We start from the raw sequence: 21,852 nt of genomic DNA, 5'->3' as shown, positions 1-21,852 counted from the left end.
CTACTCCATGTGCGGGGGGAACAAGGTGTCTGGCTGATCTGAGACCTGGGGTGAGATTCTGTATCTCTGGCCTTTGTTGTTTCAGATGCCGGTGACCTTCGAGGAGGTGGCTGTGTATTTCACCCAGGGGCAGGGGGCTCTGCTGGACCCCGCTCAGAGAGCCCTCTACAGGGACGTCATGCAGGAGAACTACGAGACGGTGACCTCGCTCGGTAAGGGTTTCCTGTCCCCTCAGTTATTAGAAGATGCAGGGTCTGCATATCTGAATCTAGACAGGTTCTTCCCTGGTCAGTTAGATCGGAGGGGAATGGGTTCCATAATGCACAGCTGCTGTGTGAGAGAAACTTGCATTTCTGTGCCCTCTCCAATGAGACTAATTTAATGGACAAGCTAAACCATCACCACCCCTCCAGTTTTCAAAGGGGCAGAAGCCATGTATTGTCCGATCTATATTGTTTCTCATTTCCCCACAGAATCCCTGGTCACCTCCCTCCTTGGGAATAGCTCCAGCCATGGGGAATACCCTGGGCTCTGCAGGTTTAGAAATAGGAATGGATTTAACATTAGAGCTCTGTGTGTATCAGCAAGGCCCCCAGAGTGCACAGATCCTGGGAAATCCTAGTGAGGGCATGACAATTCTCCTCACCTCCTCAGACATCTGCCTCTCCCAAGGGGGTTCTGTGACCATGTTCCCGTCCTCTTGAATTGCATGATCCCCCATCACAGACACAGGTTCAGCTCACGGAATGCCCTTTGTGTCAGAAAAAGAAAAGGAGGACTTGTGGCACCTTAGAGACTAACCAATTTATTTGAGCATAAGGTTTCGTGAGCTACAGCTCGCTTCATCGGATGCATTTGTCAGATGCTCTCTCAATCCTCTGTGCACCCTGATCTGGTCTGATTTCACCCCCTGTGCAGGATTTCCCATTCCCAAACCTGAGCTGATCGCCCAGCTGGAACGAGGGGAGGAGCCGTGGGTCCCGGATCTCCAGGCCTGCGAGGAAAGAGAGATCCTGAGAGGCACCCGCACAGGTGAGGACTGACACAGAAACCATCTGGGGAATGAAGGAAAAAGCTGAGCATTCCAAAATGTGGTGTGAGTGAGTGCCCCCAGTTCTTCCTCATCTCACCCAGGGCAGGGCTGTAGTCAGCAGATATCGCTCCTGACTTGCCACCCATTCTGTTAGCTGCAGGAGTTTACTTCCCAACTTTTCTTCCCTGTGAGTGTTTGGGTGGGAAGTGGAGGCAGGATCCAATTGCTCAGTCTTCACAGCATTAGCATGTTGGGTTTTCCCTCTGTGCTATTCCTCTTTCTCCCCAGCACAATGACTCCTTTCTGGATTGTCTCTCTCCCAGCAGGTGATGAGCGAGGGAGTGAGAACGAGGAGGGGAATCATCATGAGGATGTTCCTGGGGAAGTGGAATCACAAGGGACCTTTGTGGGAAGATCTGAAGGGAATTTTTCCCAGTGCTTGGAACAGGGAGAAGCCTGGGGAAATTGGCACAGGTCAGAGAGGCTGCTGGGAAACCACCCAAGGAAGAAAGTGGATGAATCTGTTATATATGGGGGAGGAGACAAGGATCCCACAGCCCAGCAGACAAATCCCAAGGAAGAGAAACCCTACCACTGCCTGCAGTGTGGGAAAGGATTCATTCTGAGATCACAGCTTGTTACACATCAAACAATCCATAACAGCTCAGACTTTAATACCCATGGGAGAAATGACACGAGAGAGAGACGCTATCAATGCCTCAAGTGTGGCAAATGTTTTAATTGGACGTCAGCACTTATTACACATCAGGCAACCCACATGGGAGAGAGACCCCATAAGTGCTTGGAGTGTGGGAAAAGCTTCAGTAACAGCTCAAATCTTACTAAACATCGGAGAATCCACATGGGAGACAGACCCTATAAATGCCTCGAGTGTGGGAACTGTTTCAGTCAGAAGACCACCCTTATTATGCATCAGAAAACCCACACAGGAGAGAAACCCCATAAGTGCTTGGACTGTGGGAAAAGTTTCACACAGAGATCAGCCCTGAGTACACATCAAACAATCCACACAGGAGAGAGACCCTATAAATGCCTCGACTGTGGGAAAAGTTTCATTCAGCGCTCACACCTTCTTCGACATCTGAGAATTCATACTGGGAATAAACCTCATAAATGCCTCCACTGTGGGAAAAGTTTCATTCAGAGAACAAACCTTATTTCCCATCAGACAATCCACACAGGAGAGAAGCCCTATAAATGTTTGGACTGTGGGAAAAGCTTCAAGAACAACTCCTACCTCACTAAACATCGGACAATCCACACGGGAGACAGTCCCTATAAATGCCTCCTCTGTGGGAAAAGTTTTGTTCTCAGTTCCGACCTGATTGTGCATCAGAGAATTCACACAGGAGAGAAGCCCTACGTATGCTTGGACTGTGGGAAAAGCTTCAAGAACAACTCCTACCTTACTAAACATCGGAGAATGCACACAGGAGAGAGACCTTATAAATGCCTTGATTGTGGGAAATGTTTCAGTCAGAAGTCATCCCTTAGTACCCATCAGACAATCCACACTGGAGAGAGACCCAATAAATGCTTGGACTGTGGGAAAAGTTTCACCCAGCGTTCAGCCCTTGTTATACATCAGAGAATCCACACAGGAGAGAGACCCCATAACTGCTTGGACTGTGGGAAAAGTTTCACGCACAGATCAGCCCTCCTTAGACATCAGGCAATCCACACAGGAGAGAGACCCCATGAGTGCTTGGAATGTGGGAAACGTTTCATTCAGAGATCAACCCTTATTAGACATCAGGCAGTCCACACAGGAGAAAGACCCCATGGGTGCTTGGATTGTGGGAAATGTTTCACCAACAGATCATCCCTTATTAGGCATCAGGCAATCCACACAGGCGAGAGACCCCATAAGTGCTTGGACTGTGGGAACAGTTTCATTCAGAGATCGAACCTTATTATACATCAGAGAATCCACACGGGCTATAAACCTCATAAATGTCTGGCCTGTGGGAAAAGTTTCAGGAAGAGCTCATACCTTACTAAACATCTAAGAACTCACAAAGGTGTGGGAGACCCCAGGAACGGCTTGATTGTGGAAAAAGATTCAATCCTAGCTCACACATCAGTGATCCACAAAACGGAGAGACCTTGAACATGGGGGAAGCTTCATTTGGTGCTCCCGGAGTATCAGACATCCGCGAATCCGCACAGGGAAGAAACTGCTGAGATGTTCTCAGTGTGGAAAATGCTCCAAGAGGAGCTAACACCACAGTGGACATCAGAGACGCCCCCACACAGCCAGGAAATTCTCTGAGTGCCCTGACTGGGGCTGGCCATGGTGACAAACCCATTTCCTCATTCCCACACACATCAGGGACGTTTGGCTTCCAAGGATCCAGCAGCCCATCGCTGGGGTGAGGATCCAGCAGCAGCTGAGCATCAGCTGGTCAGTGACCTTCTGGCTGTGCCTGGTCTAAGCAAACCCCAGGCAGAGGAGAAGCCCCCATCGGCCCCTCCTCCCTGCTGCAGCCTTGGCTGCTGAGCTGATGGGCCACAGGTGGGGGAAGGGAGAGAGAGAAACTCCTCCAGATGCTCCCTCTGCCTGGCTGAAGTTCCCCCCCGCCTCCTGTCCCCTCCCAGACGGGATCCCCCTGCCATGGCACTGAGGAGAAGGACACTTGGCCAGGCCCTACCTTCACTCTAGACAGCTGTCCCAACCCCCCATCTTCCACCAGCCCCTGGGCTGGGCTCTCCCGCTTACCTGGAGCTGTTCACTCCCCTGGGGGCTGGTAACGCCTCCCCTCCTCAAATCCCCCAGGGCTCTGGGTTCTGGGGGATCAAATATTGAGGGACCAGGGTGATGGATTCTGGGGTAGGAAACTGGGGATTGAATGGTTGGGGGTGGTGGAGCTGGGAAGCAGGGGGAGTTGGGTGCTGGGGTATTGAGTGTTTGGGGATCATGGATAAGGGGCGAGGGAGAGCACGGGGTAGAGAGGTGCCTCTCCTCACAAGCCCCCTCTGCCCCTTCCCCCTGCCCCCTCTGCATTCAGACAGCGCCGCTGAGAGGGGCTGATTCCCACAGGGCCTTTTGTGGAAGGTCTCAAGATCCCACATCTGCCTACGCAGCGTCAGCCTCTGAGCGTCTGTCTATGGTAGAAAATGTGGTCGGGATCACCCAGAGCATCTCTATGACCCTGCACCAGATTTTGTGGTGTAAACTGTGTGACACTGGCCGACCAGGTGCCAGCTCCTGCCAGAGCCCTAGGCCAATTCACTTGTGTATTAGGCTAGATTAAAGAGATGGTTAAACATATAAGAGTGTATTTGGTGTTTAAACTTCATGAAAAGCAATGGGATGTTACTTGCATTGTTTTCACTTAACTATATCTTGTTATAATGTAGTAGTGAATATTTTGCATTGTGTATACCCCTGTAACGAAATAACCCATCAAATGAGGAAGAAGCCTTGTGGAATGCAAATGAACTTTAACAGAAAGAAGCTAATTTCAACGCAAGTGGGCATTGTGTGTTATGAATGGAGGTCAAAGACTCAAAATGCATTCCTCACTCTCTGTCATCAGAGGAAGAGCCAACGTGGGTAGTGACCCTGTCAGCCTGTTTTTTGTGACAAGAAGCTATATATATGGATTTAAAGAAAGATCCTGGATCTCTGGACTGTTTGGACTCTTACAGGGAAGTGTATCAGATACAAAGCTGAGACCCCAAGGGACAATCTGGATGCCCTGAAAAGACTTTTGGGAAACTGGCAGTTTATTACATCGCTGCCACCCTTTGGAATAACAAACTGTGACTCACCTGGGCATACATCTTACCTGCTTTAACCTCTCAATAACTCTCACTTCCTTTTCTTAGCTAATGATCCTTTAGTTAATTTACTATAGAACTGGCTACCAGCGTTGTCTTTGGTGTAAGATCTAGGGTACCAATTGCTCTGGGGTAAGTGCCTGGTCTCTTGGGACTGGGAGCGACGTGATGTGATTTTTGGTGTAAGTGACCTTTCATCACAAAGTCCAGTTTCTCTGGGTGGCAAGACAGACTGGAGAGTCTAAGGGGACTGTCTGTGAGTCTAGGGTAAGACTGGGATAGTGATCCAGGAGTTCATATTTGTCACTGGCTTGGTGAAATCTAATTACAGGATGAACCAGCAGCTTGGGGGGGTGTCTGCCCGGTTTTCTGCCAGACTGCCTGGAGGTCAGCATGCCCAGTTGTGAACCACTCCAGACAGTGTGACAAACTCACCTGGAGCATTTTATCTCTTCGGATCTCCCCCACCCCGCCCTCCCTCATTAGCAGTGATCATTAGTCCCTGAGTTCCCCCTGTGGGGCCGGATTGTCTCATTCCCAGATAGTCTCACATTACTCCAGGCCCTGCTGAAAAGCATTTAGTGTTCGTACATTTTCTCCCTTATGGGCCAGAATTAAACACATGTTAAAAGAATGGGAGCAGGGACAGTGAAATATGGTGTTTTAGCTTCTGTGCTATTTCAGGGTGATGGGGTGAGACTGAGGGATTTCCTCCTTCCCCCAGCACCGTCACACTCCACTCTCAACAGAGCAGCCTCTGTCCCAGCAATGGAGAGTTTTATCCTGTCCCCGTTCTACCCCTCCACCTCCCACGGTGTCATTTACCACCCTGTCCCTGGCTCTCCATGCCTTGGAATCACAGTTTTGATGTCTATGATCCTAAGTCAGACCCCTGAGGGCTGGAGAAGGAAGGGTCACAGACCTGGAAGGGAATCCAAATGAACCTCAAAGCACATTTTGACCTTTCTGATCTTATATCCCCATTTGCCTCTCTTGGTAAAATTGCTTCCAGTTTTTGTCTGGGCTAGTCCAGATCATTTGTAGACGGGAAGCTGGTTTGTGAGGTTTTGGTCTCTTAAGATGATGCAAAAACTTTTGTAACTAACATGACCAACTGTGGTCGTGGTCCTGTGGTCATGAGGTGAGAAGTCAAGCAGGTTTAGCCCCTTTAGAAGAAAATGGGTTCACTATTTGTCTGTATTTTGAGTCTTCAGATTCTCTGGAACTTCACTTTCTGAATATGAAAGTGAGTTGTAGCTCACCCTGTATTGTGGCTTTTTCTCTGTTCCCGAAGACCTTTTGGTCACATACAGTAACTCCTCCCTTAAAGTCGTTCCGGTTAACCTTGTGTCATTGCTGATTAATTAGGGAACATGCTCGTTTAAAGTGGCGCAAGGCTCCCTTATCAAGTTGTTCGGCAGCTGCCTACTTTGTCCACTGCTTGCAGAAAGAGCAGCCTGTTGGAGCGAGCTGGTGGGGGCTTGGAACCAGGGTGGACCAGCAGCCCCCCAGCAGCTCCCCGCTCCCCTAAGTTCCCTGTGTGGCAGCCGCCCAGCAGGCTATCAATTGCCTGGAGTTCAGCTGTCCCTCCCCACACTGCCATGTGCTGCTCCTGCCCTCGGCCTTGGAGCTGCTCCCAGAAGCCTCCTGCTTGCTGGGGGGGGGAGGGGGTTGGGGAAGAGGGGGGCTAATGTCAGGTTGTCCCCCTCCCCCCTGTTCTTGCCCCCTGCTTACCACCTCTCTACAGAGCAGGAGCAGAGACACAACAGGGCTCAGGACGGAGGGAGCTTGCTGGCAGCAGCTGCTGTCTCAACTTGCTGATCTACTTAAAAAGGCAATGTACTTAGAGTGGGGTCAGTGTACTTAAAGGGGCAATGCTCATCTCTCACACATGGTGTGTGTCTCTGTCTGCCATGCTGTGTCTCTTTCCTCCACTTGTGCTACCTTGTAGAGTGAGAGGCTACATTAACAACAATGTGTTAACCCTTGAGGGCTCAGCCGAGTGCTAGTTCATCATTTAGCAGTAAGGCATTCCCTGGGAAATATCCCACCCTCTTCCACCCTCTAACTTCACCACCTCAACCAAGCTTCACAATCATAATTGCTGTGCATAATATTAAATGGTTTGTTTAAAACGTATACTGTGTCTGTATGTGTGTGTGTATGTGTATATATATATATATTATATAAAATATAGTCTTTTGTCTGGAGAACAAATTTTCCCTGGAACCTAACCCCCCGCCCCTTTACATTAATTCTTATGGGGAAACTGAATTAGCTTAACATCGTTTCGCTTAAAGTTGCATTTTTCAGGAACATAACTACAACATTAAGCAAGGAGTTACTGTACTTGGATATTAGATTCGTAGCTCAGATTTATTGAAGGCTTCATGGGGCAAATTTTCATTTGCCAGAACAGTCCTTTTCAATTTAATTTTGAACTTTTTCTACCCCTTATCGTGTGATTTTTTTTCTTTGAACAATGACAGTCAACAAAGGCTGAGGGTGCGAGCTATATTCACACTCCCAGAGGCAGACACTGAAATGGGGAAGCAAGTTACTGCCTGGTCCCTGCAGTGATGTGAGACACAGTCAGGAGGGGTAGAGGGTGGCAGATGGAGATGAACATAGCTGGGAAACTGCTGGGTTTGTTCTCAGAGCCAGGCAGCTGAGGCTGAGAACTGTGAATTTGCTGCATCAAAGCCAGAGAAAGACAGGAATTATCCTGCGAGTGTCGGGTCAAGCCCTACCTGAATTGTATAATGTTGTGAGTCCTGCCCAAGAGGAATGTTGTGTGGAGGGGGCAGCATCTCCTGATTGCTGAGAAGACAAGGCTGGGCCAAGACGAGAAGGCCAGGGATGTCAGGGGACCTGGGCAGCTTTGAAGCCAGGCAGACTCACATCGTGGAAGCCAGAGGGAGATGAGGAGCCATAGAGCCCAGCTGGTCACCCCTCCCCATCTACCACTGTGCCCTGTGTGGGGACGATAGCAACTGTCTCTGCCCCACTCACCTCACACTGCATCCCTCTAACTTGAGCTCTTTGGATTCCCTGCTTTCAGGGTGTTTGCTTTTGTGATGGGTTCCCATCATTCTTCATGGCTTCTCGGCACTTTTCTCCCCATGTGTAGATGTTGCTCGTGCATGGGGGAGTTGGGGGGAGCAGTGGGCTGGGCTGGGACTGAACTGGGCTGGGCTGGGGGTGGGGAAAGGAGTCTGTCCTTTGCTTGTCCATTTAAATAATAAAGTAGAATTTAGTTTCTCCCACTCCTGGTCTCCGTTGTTTTGCATGAAATGGCTGCCAACTGCAGAGGTAAGGTGAAAGGTTAAAACAATGCAGACGTAGTCTGGAATGGAAATGCACAGGGAGGTCACCCAGCCAACCTCATCCCTCCCCTGTCACAGGCTCCTCAAACTCCCCTTAGAGATAAAACTCTCTTCAATCTTGTGCCCCTCTCCCTGACCCCAGTACAAATCAGGAACACTTTGACAGCTCATGGGCTCATCCCCTTCTCCCTCACCCAGGTGCTAGGCAGGAGTAATCCCACTGAGGCCACGTGACCTGTCTACACCAGTGTGAAGTTTTTGTGAGGGGAGAATCAGATCACTGGCCTCTAGGTCTGTTTGAAGGAGATAGAGTCACACATTGTGCGATGATGATTCTGATCGCTGAGCTGGGCTTCAGCCCAGTGCCCCTGTTCTCACAGCCTCACCACCTGCCTACTTCTAGCTCAGTCCCATTGCAATTACTGGGGCTAGGGGCTGAAAGACTGTGGAAATGGGAGGAAATGTTATAGCTGAAACCACACACGTGTGTTTTGAAAGCTTAATGTTAATAGGATCTGCTTCACTCTCCTGCTTGGACATTTTCTCTGAGATCCTGGGTACGTAAAGGAGTAAGCGTTACCATCTTGGCTGCGAATCCCCACTGTGACTATCTACACCAGTGGTTCTCAAACTACGGGGTGGGCCTCCCATGGGAGGCCCAACCTGTGTCTCTGGTGGGGGTTTTTAAGAACACCGGCTGTCCGCCCTGGGTGGCTGCGGCTCACGACGGAGGGCTGTGCACATCTGGAAGGGGGGGATAAAAGGGACAGCTGGAGCCCTGCCACTCAGGCTCGGGCTCTCCTTCCTGCCCCATCCCTCACCTGGAGGAAGAGGGGCTCCGGCTGTCAGCCCCAGGTGGAGCAGCAGCAGAGAAGTCAGGGTGGCAATGGGGTGATAAGTCTGCTGTGAACAGCGATATTGAGGAATATCACTTTTCACGTGGCCACCCTTCCTTCTGTGCTGCTTCTGGCGGTGGTGCTGCCTTCAGACCTGGGCACCCGGCCAGCAGCCACTGCTCTCCGCTCTGCCTTCAGAGCTGGGTGTCGGTATACGTACTTGTGAGGGTGGGGGCATAATGTCCACGGACACAGAGAAGGGGGCCCGAGGAAATAAATTGGAGACCCACTGGTCTACACTATTATGGTCACCACTTTTACAAAATAATGATAAATCTTGCACAGAGTATGTCTTGTGGGGAGGGATAGTTCAGTGGCTTGAGCATTGGCCTGCTAAACCCAGGGTTGTGAGTTCAATCCCTGAGGGGGCCATTTAGGGATCTGGGGCAAAAATTGGGGATTGGTCCTGCTTTGAGCAGGGGGTTGGACTAGATGACCTCCTGAGGTCCCTTCCAACACTGATATTCTATGATCCTATGAAAAGTCATTGTCTGTTGAATATTATTGTCCTGTTAAAATGTGTGTGTCAATATTATGTATGGAGTTATGAGGTTTTGTTATATGTTTGTTACTGAAACATGCTGTAAACCAGGGGTCTCAAAGTCCCGGCCCGTGGGCCATCTGCGGCCCAAGAACCTCCCCACTGTGGCCCACGGAGGAGAGATGCCGGCAGACACGCGGCTGGCAATGTCTGCTGTAGGCACCGCCCCCTGCAGATCCCATTGGCTGCGGGAGAGGGACAGCGACACCATCACTCGTCACCGGGCAGAGTCAGCCATGGGGCAGCATCACTTTTTCCCACAATGAATATAAACAAGTCCAAATATCAGACACAACTCTCTGACGCCCACCTCGCTGCAGTCCTGACGACTTCAACAGCCCGGTCACCGAGGCCAAGCAGCCACAAACTGACAGAACTGAAGCGTTGCCAGGTGTCTTGAAAACACTACAAACTCCAGCATGCGAAGAACTGTATAAAGTTGTACGACAGTTTTATTATTTCTAAGAAATTTTAAATCAAAGCCACAATACAAACGTTGTCTTTTCCGAACACCATCTTCAGTGACATTATTGGCCCGCTGGGAGGAGTTGAGGACTGGCCCTGGCCCTAAGGTAAATTGAGTTTCAGATCCCTGCTGTAAATCTTGAAAACGCCCACAGATTCGCTCCTGAGAGCCAGGTGCTCGGTGGGCATTAATTGCTTAGCCAGCCATTCACCAGTGGGGTAGGGAGAGTCGTGAACAAGAAATTTACAATTCACCTGAAGGATGGTTGGAAGCTCACACATGCCACAGACTGATTGTCCCCTGCCCCCCACATCTGGGGGTGAACCTCAAAGAGGAGGGTGGTATAAAAGCACAAGGGAGAATTGCCTCCATTTTCACCTCTCCTCTCCCATCTTTACAGAAGGCAACAAGATGGCTTGAAAGACAACAACAGGAGCATTGAACTGGGGAGGGCGGACCAAGGCTGGAAGGAAGTCGGCTTGGGTGCTAAGAACTGTAAACTGTCTGCAAAATCGGGTGAGGTGAGAAAAACTGTTTGGTACAAATCTTACTGAGCGTGGTAAAGTTTGGGATTTAAGATGCGTGTTTACTTTTTATTTTTGTGGTAATCAATTCCAACCCTTTACGCCTTTGTCACTTGTAACCACTTAAAATCTACCTTTCTGTGGTTGATAAACTTCTTTTATCCAAACCAGTGTGTTTTCATCGAAGTGTTTGGGGAATTTCACTTCAGAGAACAAGGCTGTTGTCTGATCAGCATCCTTTGTGGAGATGACAAACTAACTAAGGAGCTTGTAGGGCACAGTGAAAGGACTGGACACTACGAGACTCATGTTTCTGGGGTGCAAGGCCGGGACTAGGGAACTGGCTGATGTTGCTCTGTAGTTTACTTCATGAGCGGCTGCTAGTGCCACTCAGTCCTGTGTAGCTGGGAGTGACTTTGAAGGCTGGTGGCTGTGTGGGAGAAGAGCCTGGAGGGGTTTGTTGTTCACACAGGGAAGCAGTGTGAAAGATGCCCTGGGGTGGAGAAATCAGCAGTTCAACAGTCCCGATTGTACCCTGGGGTATGTCTGACACCTGCTGTCTCCTGGGACCCAGCATGGCACCGTTGGGCTTTCATCATCCTGATCCTGAAAGGCAAGCTAAGCAGGGCAAACCAGTGAAGGGAAACCAGCCGACATCCTCAACTCCTTCGTCTTAGGCTAAATCTTGAACTCTCCCTGGGATGTGAGACTTGGGGATCTGCTGTCACCCTTCCCCTCCCGCATCATTTTCCTTCCCCACCTTACTTCTCCTCTCTCTCCCTTTGCTTTCTGGCTCAGCCCGCCCAGTCAACGCCACCTTTTGCACCAGTGCTGGCGGCCTGTGACCGGAGAGGCAGCTCAAAGCAAAGCCTTAACCTGCCCAAAGCGAGAAGTTTTCCAAGTCTCACAGGGGCTGATCAGCTGGCGGGCTGTGCCCGGGTTTCTCCTGCAGGGAGGCTGCAAGTGAGACTGAGCCCTGGCAACAGAAGCCTCTATGCAGGATGTCCCCTTAATGCTGAGAGAAGCTGGCCAAGCGCAGGCCGGGTGGGGGCCCCGGGAGGCAGGGTCTGGGGCAGGGGGGCTGCAGCGCGGTGGGTTTATCGCTAGGACCCAGGAGCAGCTGGGGGGCGGCTCTGGGGGGAGCGATCGCGGGGCTCAGGCCCGGCCCAGGAAGTGACTCGCAGCCGCTGCGGGGACTCCGGCTCCCAGGCTCCCGGCGAGATCCCCGAGCCCCGGCGGCTGGTGCTGGGAGCCCGGAGCCCGGGCTGCAGCCGGGAGAGGGGAACCTCCAGCCGGGCCCTGCCCGCTGCTCCCCGGGAGCCTCTCCCAGGGCAGAGCCCCCAGCCCGGCCAGGGCCCCTTCCCGGCCCGGCCCCTGCCCCGGGGGGGCCCCGCTCGGAGGGAAGGTAAGAGAGACCCGCCCCCGCCCCGGGAGCGGTGCCACCCGGGCTGCAGGGGGCGGGTTTGGCCCCGGGCTGCTCCCCGCGGAGCTGGCTGCGATTCCCTGCCCTGGTTCCGGGAAAGCTGCCGCCAGCTCCCGGTGTGTGCGGGGCGGGGGGAGCCAGCCCGCACCGTGCTGGGGGCTGGGACAGCGACATGTGTGGGGCAGAGGCGGGGGAGCCGGGAGGGGACGGAAGGGGGGCGGGTGTGGGCAGAAGGGGATTGAGGGGGGAACAGGGACGCGTTAGGGGACAGAAGGTCCGGGATGGGGGTGCAGGGGATAGGCTGGGGGGCAGGGAGGATGGGGCGATGTAGGGGAATCGGGGGGGGGGGATTATGGGGCTGAGGGGAACGAGGCTGGAAGAGAAGGAAAATGTGACTGGGGGGGCACCGAGAGGGAAAGGGGGGAGGTGGGGAGGGGACGGTGAGAGCAACAGGAGACAGGCCTGGGGAGGGGAGCGCCCGGGGGCAGGGAGCAGGCAGAGGGGTGGGGAGAAATACAAGGCAGCTCCCCCGCCCCATGGGGTAGGACAGGGTGGGGGGCTGCCACTCCCAGCAGCCAGACGGACATTTTTCCCTCTAAACTGGTCAAACTAACATTGTGCGGGGCGGGGGCAGGAGACTATCCTCTCACGGCTCAGAAACTACAGGGCAAATATCCAGCCTCCCCCCAGTTTGTTAAAGACACACCCGTGCTGGTGGGGTCCGTGTCTCCTGAGCGTTCGGGGCTGCCCAGGGCCCTGGTCTGATTTCCAGGCAGGGTCCAGATCTCAACCACACCGGAGTCAGACCGGAGTCACTGCTGGCTCTGAGCGCGGATGGGCCAGTGGGATCCGCCTCCGCCTGCCTGTCCCTGGGGGCTGCAGGGGCAGGACAGGGAGGCTCAGGCATGAGCTGCTGCCAGCAGAGGGCTCCGGGTCTGGCTGAGGGAGAGGAGGAGGCTGGCGTGTGGGTCTCTCTGCTCAGGATACAGCTCTGGAGTGGAGCTCCCTGGGTCAGAAGCTGCTGCCTCCTGCATTTTGACCTGGGAGCCCAGACTGAGACGCTGCTTGTTACCCAGCAGAGGAGAGACCTTTGTTAAAGCCCCTCTGTGCCCAGCGCAGGTGGGGAATTTCTCCGGTGGCTGGAACCAGCCCCTGGGGCAGCCCCGGGCTCTGACGACACCAGCCCCTGAGCTGGAGCCTGCAGGTGATGGGGAGATCCGGGGGACAGGGCTGAGGCCGGGCACAAAAGTGACTCTACACAAAGGGCCCCTTTCCGGGACCTGCTGGTGAGTTTGTCCTATGTGGGGAGGGGGCTCCCGGTGTGTCTGCGAGTCCCAGAGCTGCTGCCCTCATGGGCACAGCCAGGTTCAAACCCCTGTTAGCCGTGGCAGTGGCTGATCTGCCTAATGAGAGCAAAGGCACATGTCAATGGGGGAGTCATCTGTTCTCCCAGGGCGAGGGAAGATGATAAAAAGGGAGAAAGGAGAGACTGGAAGGGGCAGCAGGAGCAAGAAGTGGGGAGGGAGGTTCCCAGCCCTGCCCAGGTCCATTCCCTGCATCCCCCTGGGAAGACTGACTCTCCTGGGAACAAGGCGAGGAGCTGAAGGAGGAAAAACCAGTTCCTGACTCCGCTGAACACCACACGACTTGGGGGAAGAGTGGGAGTTAGAGGGGGTGACACGACAATGTCAGGGGTGACATGACAATGTCAGGGGGAAATCCACCAAAGTAGCTCCTTTGAGTCTGCTCTTTTTCCAGAGTTTGGCTCAGAGATGCTGTTAGGGGGAGAGTTTAAAAGTGCCCCGGTGGGTTTAGTTCTGCAGGGAGGGGCCTGGCCTGGGTGGTAATAAACTAGTTGGGTTTCTTCCCAGCATGGCAGAGTCCAGAGCGTCTCGCTCCAGGGAAAGAGCCTGAGGGGAATCGGGGTGAGAAATGGACTCAAGCCCCTTCTGAAACCTTCCCCATCACTCCTCTCGCCCTGACAGGCTGAGGAATCACATCCACATTTCGCTCCAGATCGTCCCCGTCCCGTCATCTGGGAGACAGAAAAGGGAAATGTCTGTGATGGAGCCAGCTCAGGTAGGGGATTTTCAGGGAGCTGCTGGCAGCGGGAGGGAGAGGCAGGGAGGAGACAGGGTGTGAGAAACCAGCTGATTTTCTGAACAAGCCCATTGGTGGGGAACATTCCCCCATTTCTCAAACAGGAAACAAACCCCCTGGGCAGGGCTGGGAACATTTCCAGTGCCAGAGCCTGGACCCACTAGCCAGAGGCTGCTGTGAAATACAAAGGGAAGCTGTCAGGATTCCTGTCCCCTGCTCAGAGCTCTGCTACCTATATGAGGCTTTGGCTGGCAGGCATGTGGTAAATGAGAAGACTCTGCCCTCCTCTGTCTGCTGGGGGGGACAAGGAGCTCTCACCTTCTTCCCACCCCCTAAAGCCTCCTGGCTGCTTTGAGCAAGGTGTGGGTGAGATTCTGCTACTCTGGTCCTCCCAGAGCTTCCAAGATGTTTTTCTTTTTCTTTCTTCCTTTCCCATGTGACTAGCTGGATTGTGGCTGGGGAAGCAGGTGCTGAGTGGGGGATTCTTGTTGTTTCAGATGCTGATGACCTTCGAGGAGGTGGCTGTGTATTTCACCCAGGGGCAGGGGGCTCTGCTGGACCCCACTCAGAGAGCCCTCTACAGGGACGTCATGCAGGAGAACTACGAGACGGTGACCTCGCTGGGTAAGGGATTCCCGTCCCCTCAGTTATTAGAAGCTGTGAGGTCTGCTTTTCTGACTCTGGTCAGGTTCTTCCCTGGTCAGTTAGATTGAAGGGGAATGGGTTCCATTATGCACGGCTGCCGTGTGAGAGAGACTTGCATCTCTGTACCCTCTCCAACGGGACAAAGGTGTCAAAATCTAATGGACATGCTAAACCCTCCCCACCCGTCCAGCTTTCAATGGGGCAGAAGTCGTTCATCGTCCTCTCTGTATTGTTTCTTCTTCCCACACAAAATCCCTCTTCATTTCCCTTCTTGAGAATAGCTCCAGCCCTGGGGAAGACTCTGGGCTCGGCAGGTTTAAAAATAGGCAGGGGTCTAACTCCAGAGTTGTGTGTGCATCAGCAAGGCCCCAGAGTGCACAGATCCTGGGAACTCCTTGTGAGGGCATAACAATTCCCCTCACCTCCCCAGACGTCTGCCTCTTCCAAGGGGGCTCAGGGACCATATTCCTGTCCTGATGGAGTCCATGTTCCCCCAGCAGAGCATAGGCACAGGTTCCACTCACGGAATGTCCTGTGTGACAGACACTCTCCCAATCCTCCATGCACCCTGATCTGGTCTGATTTCACCCCCTGGGCAGGATTTCCCATTCCCAAACCTGACCTGATTGCCCAGCTGGAACGAGGGGAAGAGCCGTGGGTGCCCGATCTCCAGGCCTGCGAGGAAAGAGAGATCACGAGAGGCACCTGCACAGGTGAGGACTGACACAGAAACAATCTGGCAAATGAAGGAAAAAATTGAGAATCCCAAAAATATAGTGTAAGAGCCCTCAGTTCTTCCTCATCTCAGCCAGAGCAGGGCTGTAGTCAGAAGATATCGTTCACACCATTCCACCCAGCCTGTTAGCTCCAGGAGTTTCCTTCCCATCTTTCCTTCCCTGTGAATGTTTGGGTGGGAAATGGAGGCAGAATCCAATTGCTCAGTCTTCATAGCATTAGCATGTTGGGTTTTCCCTCTGTGCTATTCCTCTTTCTCCCCTGCACAATGAGTCCTGTCTGGATTGTCTCTCTCCCAGCAGGTGATGAGCGAGGGAGTGAGAACGAGGAGGGGAATCATCATAAGGATGTTCCTGGGGAAGTGGAACCACAGGGGACCTTTATGGGAAGAGCTGGAGGAAATTCATCCCAGTGCTTGGAACAGAGAGAAGCCTGGGGAAATTGGCACAGGTCAGAGAGGCTGCTGGGAAACCAACCAAGGGAGCAAGAGGAGGAATCTATTAAATGTAGGGGAGGAGATAAGGATCCCACAGCCCAGCAGACAAACCTTAAGGAAGAGAAACCCTACCACTGCCTCAAATGTGGGAAAGGATTCATTCTGAGACCACACCTTCTTACACTTCAGACAATCCATATTGGAGAGAAACCACTTCAATTCTTGGACCATGGGGAAAGCTTTAATAACCATGGAAGAAGCCACAAGGGAGAGAAACCCTATCAATGCCTCGAGTGTGGGAACTGTTTGAATCAGAAGTCAGCACTGATTACACATCAGATAAGCAACACAGGAGGGAGACCCCATAAGTGCTTAGAATGTGCAAAAACTTTCATTCGGAGGTCAGACCTTGTTAGACATCAGGCAATCCACACAGGAGAGAGACCCCATAAGTGCTTAGACTGTGGGAAAAGTTTCATACGGAGGTCAGACCTTGTTAAACATCAGGCAATCCACACAGGAGAGAGACCCCATAAGTGCCTGGACTGTGGGAAAAGTTTCACACGAAGCTCATCCCTTCTTCAACATCAGGGAATCCACACAGGAGAGAACCCCCATAAGTGCTTAGACTGTGGAAAAAGTTTCATATGGAGGTCAGACCTTGTTAAACATCAGGTATTCCACACAGGAGCGAGACCCCATCAGTGCTTAAACTGTGGAAAAAATTTCATTCAGAGGTCAGACCTTGTTAAACATCAGACAATCCACACAGGAGAGAGACCCCATAAGTGCCTGGACTGTGGGAAAAGTTTCATACGGAGGTCTGACCTTGTTAAACATGAGGCAATCCACACAGGAGAGAGACCCCATAAGTGCTTGGACTGTGTGAAAAGTTTCATATGGAGGTCAGACCTTGTTAATCATCAGGCAATCCACACAGGAGAGAGACCCCATAAGTGCCTGGACTGTGGGAAAAGTTTCATACGGAGATCAGCCCTTATTAATCATCGGGCAACCCACACTGGAGACAGACCCCATAAGTGCTTGGACTGTGGAAAAAGTTTTATTCGGAGGTTTGACCTTGTTAAACATCAGTCATTCCACACAGGAGAGAGACCCCATAAGTGCTTGGACTGTGGGAAAAGTTTCATACAGAGGTCAGATCTTGTTAAACATCAGGCAATCCACACAGGAGAGAGACCCCATAAGTGCCTGGACTGTGGAAAAAGTTTCATACGGCGATCAGCCCTTGTTAGTCATCAGGCAATCCACACAGGAGAGAGACCTCATAAGTGCTTGGACTGTGGGAAAAGTTTCATACAGAGATCAGCCCTTGTTAATCATCAGGCAAATCACACAGGAGAGAGACCCCATAAGTGCTTGGACTGTGGGAAAAGTTTCACACAGATATCACACCTCACTAAACATGAGAGAATCCACACAGGATCTAAACTTCTGTGACACATGGCCAGAAAAGGTTAAGAAACTTGCAGGCTAATTGACCCAGATTCAACCTTTAGAGACGCATTCAGAAAGTGTGTAAATGGTATTGAGGGCTATTCCACGTTAGATAGACTAGAACTCTGAAATGTAAACTTGTATTGTTAAAGAATTGGAAGAAGATGGTAACTGTAGTAGTCTATATTTACCTTTGTCTTGTTAGAGATTAACAGTGTAATCAAACGGTTCCTGTCTAGGGCTCTATTCTGTTAATTTAGAGATCAAAGGGAAATATTAACATTGAGATGAAATTTGTGTGTCGTAATGTCATTGCCTCTTTTTTTATTTCTGGTAAACTCTCTATGAACTGCTTTATGGATAAATGTCTTATGTTAATGCCTATAATTAATTACCGTTGATGTTTAGGAACTAGAAAGTTACTTCAACAGCCTATTGTTCACCCAAGGGCTGCGTGCTGACCGGAGGCTGCAAAAATCTCTCGAAAAGCTTTTGGGACCTGATCCTTTTCTCTCAGATCTTTGTTAGCTTTATTCGGGGCGGGGGGTGTTTGAGTCGTAAGACTGAGATCTTCTATCCCATCTGCACCGCCCTGACAGTGAACATTTGGACATTGGACTAGAACCTGACTAAATGATTCTGAGAAGGATTCTTTGCTATTCTAAAACACCATCTCTACTATGAAACGGCCCTAAGGACTCTAGGCATGTCTGTATGTATAATGAACTTTTAACCAATACACTCTCTCTTTTCTTCTTTTAATAAATCTTAGTTTAGTTAATGAGGATTGGCTGCAACTGTGTATTTGGGTGAGAACTGAAGTATCCATTAACTTGGTGGGTGATGTGTCTGATCCTTTGGGATTTATAGAACTTTTTATCTGATGAACCAGATTTTCCGTAATCCCCATCATATTTCACTGGGCTGTCTGGGAGGGAGCCCAAGGCGGGGTTGCTTTAAGGGAGCTGTGCTTTGGCCTCTGTGTAGCAGTAAGGTATTGTAGAAGCTGCTTTGTTGCTGGCTTGGTGAATCTAAGTACTGGAATAGCCACCAGTTTTGAGGATTGTCGGCCCCATTCTTTACAGTTTGCCTTAATTGGCTCCCAAGGATCCAGCTGTCTAAGCAAACCCCAGGCAGAGGAGGAAAAGCCCCGATCAGACTCTGCAGCCCTGGCTGCTGAACTGATGGGCCACACGTTGGGGAAGGGAGAGAGAGAAACTCCTCCAGCCCCTCCCTCTGCCTGGCTGAAGTTCCCCCCCTCTCCCTTCCCTTCCCAGCCGGGATCCCCCTGCCATGGCGATGAGAAGGACACTTGTGCCAGGCCCCACCTTCACTCTAGACACCTGATCCCAACCCCACATCTTCCACCAGCCCCTGGGCTGGGCTCCCCACTTATCTGGAGCTGTTCCCTGCAGGGGGAGTGTCCCTGGGGCTGGTAACTCCTCCCCTCCCCGAATCCCCCAGGGCGCTGGGCTCAGGGATTAAATGGGGGAGGCGATCAGCTGTTTCCTGCTGTCGAGGGCTCGAACCCCAGACGGCACGGTTCGTTGTCTGACTGGAGAGAGACAGGCAACACCAGCAAGGTCCGAACTCAAAGCTCTTTACTGAAAAGTGCACGCAACAATAAAGAGCAGCCCGTCACCAAAGAGAACCAGGCAGCCTCGAAGTAAAACTCATAGGTTTTTATAGACAGTCCCGTCGCGTCATAGATTTATTCATAAAGCAGCCCACCCCTCCCCTATGTTAGTTGAAATTTGTAAAAATGCTAAAGAAAAAGAAGTTTTACTTAGAGGCTGGCTGGTTCTCTTTAGAGACGGGGCTGCTCTCTATTTTTGTGTGCACTCTTCAATAAAGAGCTTCGAGTTCGGACCTTGCTGGTGTTGCCTGTCTCTCTCCGGTCAGACAACGAACCGTGCCGTTGGGTTTGAGTCCACGACAATTTGGCGACTCCGCCGGGACCCGTCTGACTCTCCGGCGCGGGGTCAGACTCTAAAGCAACGCAGCGCGCATCCTCCGGTTTCGAGGAGCCTTGCCAGTGAGCTGATCCCTGCGTCGACGATAAGGCGTGTTCTGTGAACCAGCAGGAGCCCATAGAAATCCAGGAACGTCCACCTACCGGTTGAGTAGGCTCCAGATCCAGGTCTTCAGGGTTTGAGTCCCTGGAGGAGGTCTTCAGGGTTCGAGTCCCTGGAGAGGTAAGCGATCGCTTGATAATAAGAGTTGGGGATTGTGGGTTTGAGTTCCCTTTCCACCTAGGATGGGACAATTTGGCAGTAAATGCCCGGGGGATGCCCCGTTGTCTCTGATACTCAGAGATTGGAAGGGAATCTCTGGAACTACTGGTTTAACTAAATCAAAAATGAATAATTTATGTCAGGTTCAATGGCCAGTTTTCACCACTCATTTGTCCCCGACTAAAGAATGGCCGGCCTATGGAACTCTTTCCGCAGACAGGATGGATTCCTTAAGAGATATTTTGGTCGATCTTAGACCGGGACAAATGGATTATTTGTTTGTATGGTATAATTATAAGCCAAAAGAAGGACGTCCTCTTTCCTCCTCCTTTTCTTATTCATCTCAGGGGCCTCCAGCCCCGCTCTGTGCTAAGCCTGCTTCTGCCCCTCCTCCGGCTTTCCCTCGGCTTTCTGACCTATGCCCAGGACCAGTTGCAAGCCTTAAGACAGGACTTCCAGGCAGAAAAGGAATCACTGTCTAAGCAAGTACATGTCCTTCAGAGACTTGTCAAAATTTAACCATTTGTGCTCAGCATATGCCGTAACAACAGTGTGTCTGCCATAAGAGGAAATTATATAGTTAAACCGCCAATTGGCCGTGCGTTCTGTCCAAGTGACAAGCCTCAGGGGGGAGGACTCAGGTAACCCTTGTGAGTGAGAATATTTAAGAGAAGAGACCAGGAGGGCTGGGGGCTAGTTAGGAAGCCCACCCTCCTTGTGAAATTAGTAGTGGAACAAAGCTGGTGCTCATGGAAGGGACAGTTCAGAGAGAAAAACAGGATCAGGCCCAAGCGGGCAGGCAACAGATAGAGAGATTGGAAAACAGGTTAGAAACTTGGAAGGCATAGTGAAAAAAGAGGAGTAAATAATTACAGGAATGGGAAAAGTAAATCCCGGAATAATACCTGGAATGGGAAAATCTGAGTTGATTGGGGTGTCGTTTTGGAAAATAAGCAAGTGATTTAAGGAAAGAAAGTGAGAAGTGAACTCTGTAATTGCCGGAGGGAATGATGCTAAAGAAAAAGAATTTTTGGTTTCTTTGCAGCCATTCTGAAGGGAAAATGGGCCTTTTTTTCAAAGAAATGTCTGTAAATAAATCCAGGCAAAGAGACTATGTGATTGAAATCATTTGGCTCTGAAAAATTTAGTCAAATTAGCTAAAAGAACATAAGGGGTTTTATTGGAACTTAACCACCCAAATGTATAAAGGAATGTAAATATATAGTGCTACTTAATTAAGATCCTATTAGACTCTAAGGGGCTGCAATAGTTGGTGTTTTCCTTTTTAGAGTTGTGTGTTGTGAAAACAGGAGTTAAAAGTAAAAGGCAATCAAAAGTCTGGTAAAGTTTATTGTGCCCTTTTTAAAGTAAAAATCTTTAAGCTGTGGATCCAAAAGCAAGCCAGAAAGCATTTGTTTTAATGTAAATTACCTAACTGATAAAGCCACTGAAACCTGGGCTGCCTATGAAACAAATACAAGAAAATATGGGTAATTCCTCTGTTTTGCCTGCAATTAACAAGGGCATTTGTATAAAAAGGAAATATTTTAAGCAATGACTGACTGCCCAGAAGGGGTAGATCTGTGTTCTTTTTGTCTTTCAGAAAATCAGAGAAAACTGATGCCAGCTGAAAAGCAATTCAACATCTCATGAATTTGTGGGCACAAGAGGAATTCTCTTCTGTGTTCTATGTCCTGTCTTGTGGTGTTTGTCTTGTGGCCAGAATTGCTGTGTTTAATTTTTCATAGGACAGTTTAGTTTAAAACTAAACAGAAGGGTTAAATCAAAATGCAGATGCTTGTTTTATTCAACTTGGAATACAAAGTGTTTGGATAATATCAGGAAAATGTGATATACTAAAGTTTAATACATTTGCTTAAGAAAGAAAAATAAATTTCATTGGCCAGATATTTTAATTGAAAAAAATTGTTGTTAAAATTCACACACCAACAGTCTTTGGAAGCAAGGACATGAAAATTTAACCCACTCCCCATATTATACATGGGATCCTTCTGGATGCCTCAAATTTCTAGCCAGAGGGCTGGGGAGGGAGGAAAGCTATTGGACACCAGAGGTTGTACCAAGTGGACTCCTCAAAAGTGGGTGTGCTTGTCCTGGCTTGTTGCTCCAAAGCTCCGTAATAAAGTCATTTTCCTCGAAGGGTGTATGTGGCATACATTGAACAGTAAGACAAAAGTGCTTTATAATGGGCAATATATATGTATTCATTT

The 21,852-nt window shown here is 50.6% G+C and overlaps 2 protein-coding genes across 17 annotated transcripts in view; one reads left to right on the top strand and one right to left on the bottom strand.

Annotated features, from left to right (window-relative positions):
- The window catches only part of LOC114022341 (zinc finger protein OZF), a 793,526-nt gene that overhangs the window by 394,393 nt on the left and 377,281 nt on the right, over positions 1 to 21,852 (bottom strand). The gene's annotated exons all lie outside the window — the stretch shown is intronic.
- The window catches only part of LOC102935436 (zinc finger protein 883), a 45,475-nt gene that overhangs the window by 15,538 nt on the left and 8,085 nt on the right, over positions 1 to 21,852 (top strand). Inside the window, exons 1-5 of one of the 11 annotated variants that reach the window (XM_043528072.1) lie at positions 11,923 to 11,995; positions 13,999 to 14,092; positions 14,611 to 14,737; positions 15,358 to 15,471; positions 15,793 to 17,769. In XM_043528072.1, the coding sequence (XP_043384007.1) occupies positions 14,069 to 14,092; positions 14,611 to 14,737; positions 15,358 to 15,471; positions 15,793 to 17,390 (1,863 nt within the window). In that variant the 5' untranslated portion in view covers positions 11,923 to 11,995; positions 13,999 to 14,068 and the 3' untranslated portion in view covers positions 17,391 to 17,769. Of the gene's footprint in view, positions 1 to 85; positions 213 to 918; positions 1,033 to 1,356; positions 6,987 to 11,922; positions 11,996 to 12,557; positions 14,093 to 14,610; positions 14,738 to 15,356; positions 15,472 to 15,792; positions 17,770 to 18,164; positions 19,583 to 21,852 lie in introns of those variants that run through there. The other 10 variants (XM_043528068.1, XM_037914115.2, XM_043528073.1 and 7 more) reach the window with 10 other exon arrangements.

The sequence above is a fragment of the Chelonia mydas genome, chromosome 14, assembly GCF_015237465.2.
Source record: "Chelonia mydas isolate rCheMyd1 chromosome 14, rCheMyd1.pri.v2, whole genome shotgun sequence".
In the NCBI taxonomy this organism is placed as follows: domain Eukaryota; kingdom Metazoa; phylum Chordata; order Testudines; family Cheloniidae; genus Chelonia; species Chelonia mydas.
This window is presented reverse-complemented; position numbering and strand designations above follow the sequence as displayed.